We start from the raw sequence: 11,677 nt of genomic DNA, 5'->3' as shown, positions 1-11,677 counted from the left end.
TATTACCATAGATGTATCAGGAATCTTCAAGCTTTCAATCTTCTCAAACCCTTCCCCATTCCCACAAACAGACACACCTTTCTTCCTCACACACCCTCCTGATCCATCTCTATTCTCATACCAGTTTCGTGGGAACTTGGGTTCAAACCCGGGTAAACAACTACACTGAAAGGCCTCATCATAGTTCAAAGGGTCACAGTTACTGTTAGATCCACATGTTCCATAGTTATCACATAGACCTGTTGGCTCTGACCAGTACCGGTTCCACTGACTCTTCTGGAAATCCCAGGTGAACACTTGAAAGAAACCTGATTGCTGAACCACTATTCTGCTCACAATGGACTCATCAAACATGGTGTATGAGAGTGCTGAATGGTTTTCATCTTCCTCATAAGAAATATTGAATTTGAGCATGTCTCGTTTCATGTTTGGTATACCCATGAGCAATTCACCGTTCCATGATCCTCCTCGCCACCATGGAAGGTTCTTGTTGTACAAGAACAGCTGTGGCTTCCCATTGGGGTTGAATCCCAACGTGTATGCACCAGGAGCAGGGTCATCATCTGTCTTCCATGATTGGAGGAACCAGCTCTTGTTACTTCTTCTGTCAAAACCAACTTTCAAGTGCTGAATGAAGGTGTCAGTAGGGTGATCAAAGCTTTGCCATATGATGGTTCCGGTGTTGTTTTGGAACAGAACAAAGTTTGCTGTGTCCAAGAGTTGAGCTACAACGTTGTTGTTGGAGTGTGTGAGTGAAACATTTGAAGACCAAATTGGAAGAGTGGTATAGTTGTTATAGAGTGCTAGATTTCCATGGTGGTTCATTGAGAGAACCCCTGATGTGTCGTTGATGGGAGTGTTTCTGTTTGCAACCCAAATCACAGTTTGTTCTGGCAAGTTGTTGTACCAGATTCCGATGTAACGGGAAGTGGATTTGCCTGGACTAAAGAATCCCATGGCAAAGGTTTTGCTCTTAGAAACAAGAATCTCACCATCTCTGAGGGCTTTGTCAATGGTAATTGTATCAGAACATGAGGTAAGTGAGATGCTGAGAAGGACTACACTCAAAGAACTAAGCAGAGAATAATGGTTTTGGGCCATTCACAAGAAAGAAAGGATCTTTTGAAGCAAGTCTTACACATGTGAATGTATTTAAATATGTTAAATGTCTCATGTCACCCTTCCTTGTACATACATGGATTATTAGCACACCTTATCAATAAATTTTCTATCTTCTAATGAACGTTGAAGTCTATGAGACTAGGACGTATACAAATTATTGCTAGCATGACTTATAGGTCAGAGGCTGCTGTCCATTTGGTACATTGCACCGGGCTTGGCGGTGTACAAATTTCTAAGATTAAAATTGACTTTATGGTCCTAAGAGACCCACACTACCACGTATTTGCACTTTTAGGTAATATAACAGCTTATGAACTATTACTAAGCTTAATACTCTTAGTAGGTTCAAGACCCATTGAAAACAAATGATACAACTTTCAAAAGATTCCAATTTTTTCAATCTTATCAGTTATCACCGTGTTTAAGCATTACGCAAAGGATAATCTTTACAACAAGTGGCGGGGATAATCCATCATTGTTTTCACATTGAGAAATTGAGCATCATTAGTTTTGTTCTGTCGTGCAGTTAGTTATTGGAAGTTAGCTTTTTATTTGAAACTTCTTTTGGTTATTCAAGCCTACATCCCTTAACTACCATTAATACTAATTAGATTTCTTATTAAAAATGGAGTTGGATTCTTGCATAAATGAAGCCAAAAATTGTTCATGAGTATCAAGCCTATAACTAAAATTTTAATTTGCCATTAAATTAATATGCAGTTGTTTTGTGAGAATTGCTTTTCGGTTAAGAATAGACATGTATAATAAGTTCTCTAATACTGATACATAACTCAAAATGTGAGTCAATTACTAAAATAGTAAAGATTTGAACAACGGGAAAACTTGGACTTGAAAATTTTCAGACTAATTAAGCCAAAAAAACTCATCCAAAGAATTTCTGGCTCATGAAGTGGCCAACCTATTACTCTCATATTTAAGTATTTAACTGTTGAAATTATAATTTCTTTTAAGGAAACAAAAAGGCGAAGAAACAGTATGAGTTTCTGAAGGACTATAAACAACTTTTCAGGCATCCTATAAAGTTATGTAACCATTGCATATAACTAGATTTTATCTAGCAGAGATGGTAGTTGCTGTTACTTCATTAATTGAAGATCCTCCTCCAGATGTTGATGACTCTTGCAAGTCATCTTGGTTGCCATTGAATAAAAATGCTGGCTTTTGAGGTGGACAAATAGGTGCTTCATTCCCTAACATGAAAACAACCTCCAACATGGAAGGTCTCTTGTTCACATTTTCTTGCACACACAATAGTCCAATTTGAATGCACTTCAAAGCTATCTCAGGAGGATAAGATTGGTCTAGTGTTGTGTCTACCATATCCAAAGCCTTTCCTTCTGTCCACAATTTCCATACCTAGAAATTCATAACAAAATCTTTGTATGAGTCAAATTCACCATTGCTTAAATTATTTTCCTTATCTCTCTTCTTTACTCACATATCCAATTAAATTTGGGGAGGCTCTTTCTTTGTCGCTGCTATCTGTGTTCCTCTTGCCGGCAATAATCTCTAGAAGTAAGACTCCAAAACTAAAGACATCAGATTTTGTTGAATATCGTCCTTCCATTGCATATTCGGGTGACATATAACCACTACAAAAGCATAAAACGATTAGATTATAAATAATATTAATTAATTTCGTGAGTCTTGGTTATTCTAAGTTCCTAATACTTACTACGTTCCTACTACTCTTCTCGTTCTGGCTTGGATTTGATCTTCGCCAAATATTCTAGCCATGCCAAAGTCTGAGATTTTCGGATTCATTGTGGCATCAAGGAGAACATTGCTAGCTTTGAGATCTCTGTGAATTATTTTTAGTCTTGAATCTTGATGAAGATATAATACACCTCGAGCAATCCCATAAATAATTTCAAAACGCCGATCCCAGTCTAACAATGACCTTTGGAGTTTATCTGAAATATGACCATGATTTCCAAGAATGACCACTGTATGAAATATTAAGCACATATAGGGCTCTAACTTAAATTCAAAGAAAGTATAAAAACCTACAATGGAAAAGGAATATACCCTTTTTTAAAAAAAATATGTTTGCTGTATATATTAGTATTTCTGATTGAAAAATTGAACTAACAGGATTTTTCCCCCCTTAGAATTGTGACAAGCTTCTTTGTAAAATGGAGTAGCCACAGCCCAGATTTGGTGTCTGCTTCTAAAAGTGGAATGGAAGAAGGTAATTCTTCAATGGAGAGAATTTTTCCAGTCCAAAAAAAAATGGAGAGAATTTTCCCTCTTTAATTTAGTAACCATGATAGCTGCTAATCTAAATAAAAGCTTATATGAGTGAATAGAAGATTTACCGAATATAAAGAAGTCCAAACTTCTGTTTGGAAGGTATTCATAGACAAGCATTCTTTCTTCCTTTTCAAGGCAACAACCATGCAATCTCACAAGATTTCTATGTTGAAGTTTAACTAATAGTGTAACTTCATTTTTAAATTCTTCTATCCCTTGTCCAGAATCTCTGGACAATCTTTTCACTGCTATCTCTTGTCCATTGTATAGCTGACCCTGAAATATTTAACAACTCTTAAGACACTGTTACTCTATTTTCCCATTAGTTTTCTTAAGTGTCTTGAAAGAAGAAAATGAAAGTAAAAAGAGTTTTAGTTTACCTTATAAACAGAGCCAAATCCACCTTGTCCAAGTTTATTCTCAGGAGAAAAATTTTTTGTGGCTGCCATGATTATTTTAATGCTGAAGAAGGGGAGATTTGGATCTCCTTTACTTTGAATATCACTGTTTTCTCTAGGAGAATCTTGATTCAATTGCCGCAACATTTTATCTGAAATAAATTCAAGGTATGAAACTACTATACCTATATAGGTTACGAAAGCATCTCATGAATTCTAATACTTAACCAATTCTTCATTGCATTTCATATGGAAGTCCCGTGTAAAATCAATAGCATCATCCATGAAAGTAATCTTGAATCACATACCTTCTTTCTTTTTCTTCTGCAACCGCAAGTGATATACACAGGCCAGAATAAGGAGAACTGCAAACAAAGAAGCTACCAGAACCCCTACAATCTTCTTCTTACCAAATGCTTCTTTTGTTTTCTTGTAATAATTAGCTGAGAATAAAAAACAAGAACAAACATAATGAAGCAGAACCACTTTCATTTCAGATGAAAAAAAAAAAAAAAGATAAAAATTGTGTAGAAGAGAGTACCTAATTCAACAGCATCAACACGTACAAATATTTCTTGGCCTTGATCACTAAGCTTCTCTATGTCCATCAAATCACCATGCCATGCAAAGCATCCACTTCCACCACTGGCCACATTAGCAACTGCATAAGCACTGCAAGAACAGTTTCTCAAGCATTCCTTCTCACACTCCTCCAAACTCAAACCCTCCTTAACTATAGCCACAGATGTATCAGGAACCTTCAATCCTTCAATATTCACAAACCCTTCTCCACTCCCACAAACAGATGCACCTTTCTTCCTCGCACACCCTCCTGATCCATCTCTGTTCTCATACCAGTTACGCGGGAATTTCGGTTCAAACCCGGGCAAACAAGTGCACTGAAAATCCTCATAGTTCAAAGGGTCACAGTTACTGTTAGGTCCACATGTTCCATAGTTATCACATTGACCAGTAGGCTCTGACCAGTACCGGTTCCACTGATTCTTCTGGTTATCCCAAGTGAACACTTGAAAGAAACCAGATTGCTGAACCACCACCCAACTGGGAACGGATTTGTCATAGGTGTTATATGAGAGTGCTGCATGGTTCTCATCTTCCTCACAAGAAACATTGAAAATGTTGTTATCTCGTTTCATGTTGGGTATACCCATGAAAAACTCACCATTCCACGGCCCTCCTCGCCACCATGGAAGATTCTTGTGGTATAAAAACAACTGTGGCATACCATTGGTGCTGAACTTCAATGTGAAGTCACCAGGTGAAGGATCATCATCTGTTTTCCAAGATTGGATGACCCAGCTCTGGTCTTTTCCTCTGTCAAATCCTAATCTCAGGTGGGGAATCAAAGTATCTGTTGGTTGATCAAAGCTTTGCCAGATGACAGTTTTGGTGTCGTTAAGGATCAGAACAAGGTTGGCTATGTCTGTGAGTTGAGCTATAACTTTGTTTGTGTCTGAAGGTGTGACTGAAACATTGGTAGACCAAATTGGAAGAATGCTATGATTATGGTGGAGTGCTAGATTTCCATGTTGGTTGATTGAGAGAACCCCAGATGTGTCATTGATGGGAGTGTTTCTGTTTGCAACCCAAATAACAGTTTGTTGTGGCAGATTGTTGTACCAGATTCCGATGTAACGGGAAGTGGACCTGCCTGGGCTGAAGAATCCCATAGCAAAAGTCTTGTCCCTAGAAACAAGAATCTCACCATCTCTGAGGGCTTTGTCAGTGGATATGGTGTCAAAGCAAGAGCCAAATGAGATGTTAAGAAGGACTAATGTCAAAGAACTTAGCAGCCAATAATGGCAATGTAAATTTGGTTTTTGATTTTGACCCATGATAAGGCAGAGTACATGGAGTTTCTGCTTCATTCTCTTTGTTCATCAAGGGAAAGGGAAATAGACATAAGCGATAAAGTGTATTCACACTGAAGTGAAACAGTTGTAGACTGCTTGACTTAGGAGTTAGGACACATGCTTTCTATTTGGATGGCTATTAGCTAAGTATCTCTCAATGATTAGAAAAAGACAACAAATTTATATAATTAAATTGAAGACTATGAACTATATAATGATTAATTAGCATAAATTTTTGCACCAAAGGTGGGCAAATATCTGAAAGCATAATGACTTTTAGTCCAGAGAGATCCGCACGTAATCAAGACTAGATAAATGTCATTTGCTCATAATAAGTCTTTATTAGGCGTTTACAAGTCTTGCGAAATATGGAAATATTTCTGGTAGGATAAAGGCACATATGATTCAATATTCTTTTGAAAGATTCCTAGCTTAATTATCACTGTTTAAAAGTAGGCTTTATTATATTAATGACTATCCTGTAAAGACTATTGAGCATGGTGATGTCAGATGTGATTGTTTTTCATGTTGATCATGACTAAACCTCTTAATAGGGCTTGTGTGGAAGGTTCCCGGTTACTCATAGAGTCAAAAGACATTTTCAAGAGTTTTATTCTTCTGTTCTCAAAGCTGCCTCACTTCCTCACTACGGGGCAGTATAAGGGAGTCTCGTTGTTGATGCATCTTATAGGTTGGTATGCAACTGCCACGTTCATACTTCAATTTGATATTTTGTCAGTGCAATAATGACTCACTGGTTTAAGTCATGCTGAGAAAACCAAGACAAGAAGATTGATTCTGCACTATCTTTCCTTTGTTGGTGGCTGAGGTTGTTTTCTCTTCTCTTCTAGTCTCTATTAGAGTTAGATTCTGTATGTCAACTTTTTTTCACAGCATTTTACAACTACACACTATAAACTTTTTGTTTTCAGATCAGGAAAGCACACTTCCTTGTCAAAATTGAAACTAAGAAAAAACCAAAGACTTGCACTCTGGCAGTCCATGGAGTTTTCAGGTTCCAGACTAAGTCTAACACAACACACATTAAAAGAATGTGATTGTGGTCCATGAAGTACTCCTCAATTTATTTTGTGGAACAACTCTTTTGTTACTCCAAGTTGGGCTTCTTCCAAGTTTTGAAGGCCAAGATATGCTGCATGTCACATTAGCACTTTGACAATTCAGATATTGTCAAGTTCCTCCCAATTATTGGCTTTTCGGTTTTCTGTTTGGTATATATATTTTCTTATTATTTGAAGTACGTAGATAAGTTATCTAAGTTCTTTCAAGAGCAAGCCTACGCTGCCAATTTGTAATGCAACTGGCTCGGATACTGAAGTGATTGTTAAGCTACTTGTTTCGAAACAAGATCAAACTGAAAAAATTTTGAGATAAAGTGCTATAAACTGTGTAAAAATAATTGATGAAGCATCTCTTGCATATTACAATGAAACAAGACCAAACTTGATCTCCAAGTTACCCAAAATCACCAAGAAAGGAAAAATTAACAGATTTTTTCTATATAGCTCAGGGAATATACAAACTGTGCTAGATCTAGATGAAGGTCGTGCTTCTTTCACTACCTGGCATTTAGCATTGTGACTGTGACTTGGTTCACAGTGAACGTTTCATCTTGCTTACTTGAAGAAGAATCAGTTTCCATTGGATTCCTTCCCAGGCAAAACCCAGGGTTTTTGGGCTGCGGCATTGATGCAGTTTCACTACTTAGCATCAAGACCACTGAAGACATTGTTGGCCTGTCTTCTGCACGCTCTTGCACACATAAGAGCCCCACTTGTACGCATCTAAGAACCTCAGATGATGAATATGAATTGTCAATTGACGAATCAATTAATTCCAATGCATTTCCTTCATTCCATTGCTTCCATGCCTACAACAATACAATTTAAGGATATGGTTTGCATCAACTATGTAATAACATACTAATAAAAGAAAATTTTTCACTTACATGCCCTAGAAGATTCAGTTCAGCATTTGCATAGTAGAATCCTCTATTCTTTTTTCCAGTAATGATCTCCAACACTAATACCCCAAAACTAAAAACATCAGATTTTACTGAAAAGATCCCATCCATAGCATATTCAGGAGACATGTAACCACTGCACATAATCAAAGTGTTTGTAGTTAGAGTTAGAGAGGTTACTATGTTTAATATTTTGGAGAGTACTAGTTTTGTTGTGGTGCCACTTACTATGTTCCAACAACTCTCATTGTATTAGCTTCTGTTTGATTTGTGCTAAAAATTCTAGCCATCCCAAAATCTGATATTTTTGGATTCATTTCTTTGTCAAGTAGAATGTTGCTTGCCTTGAGATCTCTATGGATAATCTTAAATCTGGAATCATGGTGCAAATAAAGAAGTCCTCTAGCAATACCACAAATAATGCTGAAGCGCCTTGGCCAATCCAATGAGGAGCTTTTTGCCTTGTCTGAAATGATGTCATGATGGTTACAAACATTAAATATTGAATTACACATTAAAAGTATGAATGAGATAACATCAAGTAATATTATGAGTAAGAATGTTGAAATAACTACCAAATAAAATCCCATCAAGGCTTCTATTTTCCAAGTACTCATACACAAGCATCTTTTCATCCATTTGAATGCTGCAACCAAGCAGCCGAACAAGATTCCGGTGTTGAAGTTTGACAATCAGTTTGACCTCATTCTTAAACTCTTCAACTCCTTGACCAGAATTTTTTGATAGCCTCTTCACAGCGATTTCCTGGCCTTCCATCAACCTGCCCTGATATAATCATAGTTACTGTTGTTAGGATGAATGTGATAGGGTGCATTTTGGTGGCACACTATAACAACTTACTTTGTAAACAACACCAAATCCTCCTTGTCCAAGTTTATTCTCTTCAGAGAAGTTCTTTGTAGCCATTGTTAAGGTATTAAAATCAAACAATGGCAACTCTAAGTCATCAATTTTCCTTTCACTAGACTGTTCTCTGTTGCTTGAAAAGACTACTTCAGTCATCAACAAATCCTGACTCCTTTCCAGAGAACCTGGCAAGCAAAAACGTTTCATCAAACAGTACAAGTGCACAGGCATTGGTTTCATTCATTTGTAGCACAATACTAATTGTGAATTACCTCTGTGCACTGTCTCCCTCTCCAACATGCATGGGAATTTCCTTTTCTTCCATAACAAGAAACAGATAGCCAGTGCCAAAAGTATAAGAGCTGCACCGCCAACTATAATGCCAACAACCTTAGCTGTGTTGTGAGAACCATCTCCAGATTCTGTGTCAGCTAAAAGGAGAGAAAGTTAAGATATGCACTTTATATCTGGTCTAGTTGCTACAAGATAAAGGTTATTATTATTTAGATTAGTAAATTAGTCTAGGGACTAGGGACAAAAAAGGCATGTCATATAACCTGTTATTCAGTTGCAAAAAGAAAACACAAGCTCATAAAAGAAGCTAGTACAAAGGAACATTCATATGGTGCTTGCATGGAATTTAAGTAACAAAAAAGATCATGTGACAAAGTTAGCAATATAATTCTGCTACAAGCACCACCGCCAAGGGAATGTAAACCAATCAATTTCAAAAGGTTCTTTTTCATTTTGGATTACTTTGCACTTGTAAAGCGAAACTCACTATTATAAAAAAATGGATCACAAAAAGGGTAGTTAGGAAATTGGGACGGGGATATAGAGAGAGAAGGGGTGTCAAATGCTCCAACTCCCACCGAAATGGCTTGAAAAAAACAATAACATGACCTTTTTTGAGTCCCACCACAGAAGGTGGTAGGCTCCATTTCTTTCACCAAAGATAATTTTAAGGTGACTCTTTTAACACTTTTTTTTTAATGTGTTTAATTTTAATATTTTACATAATCATACAATTATTTATTTTTTCGAATGATTATTTATCTAGTTTAAAATTATTTTACACTGACAATATATCAAAATTAAATTCTTCTTTAATTAGTAATCTTTTGAAATTTCCTTAAACTATTTTTCATCTAGCTCCATCTAACATATACAGCTAGATTCTTAATGCATGTATGGTCACATTATATTTTAAACAAAATACGTGCAGTGATAATAAGAAGTCCCCCTATTTAATTTAGTTTAGGCGAACCACAAATGGGAAAGTGATATTGCATGCAGAAATAAATAAATGAAAACAAAATCCTATGAAGAATATATTAACAAATAAAAGTGTCCTTTTTGCATCATATATTCGTGTAAAACACTAACACATGAAGATCTCAAAGGGGTGTGTGCTATGAAGTGTGAACCAAGAAAACCTCAGAAGTCAAAAAGGTTGGCCAGAACAGAACGTTTGAGAGCCGAACATTTAAAATTGGGTGGGCCCATATTGCCGTCCTGGATAGCAATCTAAGGGAGAGGCCCTATTAGGTAGTGGGCCCACTAAACATTTTTTGGAGAGCCCCATTAACTTACGCAACTAATCAAGGCTAAATGGACCGACATGAATATATACTGGAGTCAATGCAGTTTACGCACTTTTCTGTTTTCTCTTCGTGATTCGCAGACAAACAGCTACGTATCTGAGTTTAGTTGCCTTCTAGTGTGTTTCATCAATGTTTCCTTATCTTGAGTTTGGAAGGTAGTTCATCTATGCTAATTTATGAGAATAAAATAAAGCTTATTCCATCACATGTTGAGGGAAAATTGAAAAAAAAAAGAATATTGTTGCTTTTGCTGGTATAGCAAGATAGCAACTTTTTTTGTTAGAAATCGCATGCATGATAGAAATTATACAATTAATCACATATTTATGTGTACCAACTTTTTTTTTAAAAAAATGAAAAGTGCCCGACCCGAAATATTCATAAATTATAAGCAATGCATTATGCATGGGACCCGAAAACATTGAAGAGCACGTGGTGAAGACAAGATTTACAACGCAGCAAGCAATTTTGCGCTGTGGTCCTTCGTTTCATCTCATTGCGTTGCTCTGTCCTCACTCACAATCTCACTCACTCACATGACATGCAATGCAATGCAATAAACAAATATTTTCAGTCTTCTAACTTTGCCACTATCTGTTTTTTTTTTTTTCAGTCTTATCATTATTAAAAATAGCTTTTATTTTTCTAAACTGGTTCTCATTACAATATTCCTTATATTAAAAGAAAAACGATTTAGTCTTGGGTAAGAGTTTGTTTATAACACAACTGTATTTTACATGTCAATAACTTTTCTTTTTAGTAAAATTTAATGTCTCTTAAGCGACATTGAGATTTTAGTACATTTCCTTTTAATTTCAAGATTTTACATTATTATTATTTATTGACGGGTAATGCCAGTAAAGTATGCTACAAGTGGTATAGTCACCACTCACCCCAAAAGAAAAAAAAAATACTACAAGTGGTATATTATATTTAAGATTCCATTTAATATTTCACCAACCTTTTGACTCTAATTTCTTTCGAAAAGCTATATATCATGTCATCATTACATATATACATTTTCAACACAAACGAATGAAATATTGCTGCACCCTTAGCTTATAGCCAGAAGACCAGTTGAGTAAATAGAACATGTTTACATGACAAGGCGATGTTTTTTTTTTCCCAAAACAACGATATATTTCAGTTATTATAATTTGATATCTTAATTGTATGAGTTACTATTCACAATCAGCTAAAATTACATATTTTTTATAAAAAATAAAATCCTTCACACGTAAATCAAACACCTATTTTTTAATACCCGAAAAATTAAAATTTAATTTGGTTTCTTTCTGATCTGTAAAGGTTTCTACTCTATCTGAACCTGATCTTATTACGTGTCTCTTTCTTTTTTGTCGTGCCTCTTATCCTCAATCTTCATCTTAATCTCAATCGACCCCATCCTCTGGTAGTTCTGAGAATTTTATCTTCAAAGAGACAGGTAGTTTAAAGTATTCGGAACAAAATCAATAATAAGAAAGTAAGTATTTAACTGGGGGAAATAACAAAAAAAAAAAAAAATATTTTCTTTATGAGTATTTAAAGAAAAAT

General features: G+C 35.8%; 2 protein-coding genes and 1 long non-coding RNA gene across 9 annotated transcripts in view; 1 reads left to right on the top strand and 2 right to left on the bottom strand.

The window, feature by feature from the left end:
* Positions 1 to 5,803, bottom strand: part of LOC107627992 (G-type lectin S-receptor-like serine/threonine-protein kinase RKS1) — an 8,945-nt gene extending 3,142 nt beyond the window's left edge. For 2 of the 4 annotated variants that reach the window (XM_021116554.1, XM_021116555.1), the window contains exon 1: positions 4,479 to 5,803. In XM_021116554.1, coding sequence (XP_020972213.1) covers positions 4,479 to 5,683 — 1,205 coding nt within the window. In that variant the 5' untranslated portion in view covers positions 5,684 to 5,803. Of the gene's footprint in view, positions 1 to 1,860; positions 2,500 to 2,581; positions 2,736 to 2,818; positions 3,057 to 3,461; positions 3,673 to 3,776; positions 3,947 to 4,102; positions 4,238 to 4,335 lie in introns of those variants that run through there. The other 2 variants (XM_021116553.1, XM_021116556.1) reach the window with 2 other exon arrangements.
* On the top strand, positions 5,931 to 7,137 carry LOC110269092. Its single transcript, XR_002358145.1, has 2 exons — positions 5,931 to 6,497; positions 6,601 to 7,137. It is a non-coding gene; the product is annotated as an uncharacterized LOC110269092 (long non-coding RNA).
* Positions 7,061 to 11,677, bottom strand: part of LOC107626241 (receptor-like serine/threonine-protein kinase SD1-8) — a 6,630-nt gene continuing 2,013 nt past the window's right edge. For 2 of the 4 annotated variants that reach the window (XM_016329076.2, XM_016329078.2), the window contains exons 2-7: positions 8,792 to 8,950; positions 8,514 to 8,704; positions 8,228 to 8,438; positions 7,881 to 8,118; positions 7,638 to 7,788; positions 7,061 to 7,559 (exon numbers count right to left, since the gene is read on the bottom strand). In XM_016329076.2, coding sequence (XP_016184562.1) covers positions 7,248 to 7,559; positions 7,638 to 7,788; positions 7,881 to 8,118; positions 8,228 to 8,438; positions 8,514 to 8,704; positions 8,792 to 8,950 — 1,262 coding nt within the window. In that variant the 3' untranslated portion in view covers positions 7,061 to 7,247. The remainder of the gene's footprint in view (positions 7,560 to 7,637; positions 7,789 to 7,880; positions 8,119 to 8,227; positions 8,439 to 8,513; positions 8,705 to 8,791; positions 8,951 to 11,677) is intronic. The other 2 variants (XM_016329077.2, XM_016329079.2) reach the window with 1 other exon arrangement.

This window comes from Arachis ipaensis, chromosome B02 (assembly GCF_000816755.2).
Source record: "Arachis ipaensis cultivar K30076 chromosome B02, Araip1.1, whole genome shotgun sequence".
Lineage (NCBI taxonomy): Eukaryota > Viridiplantae > Streptophyta > Magnoliopsida > Fabales > Fabaceae > Arachis > Arachis ipaensis.
The sequence above is the reverse complement of the archived record's forward strand: the minus strand, read 5'-3'. Positions and strand labels throughout refer to the sequence as shown.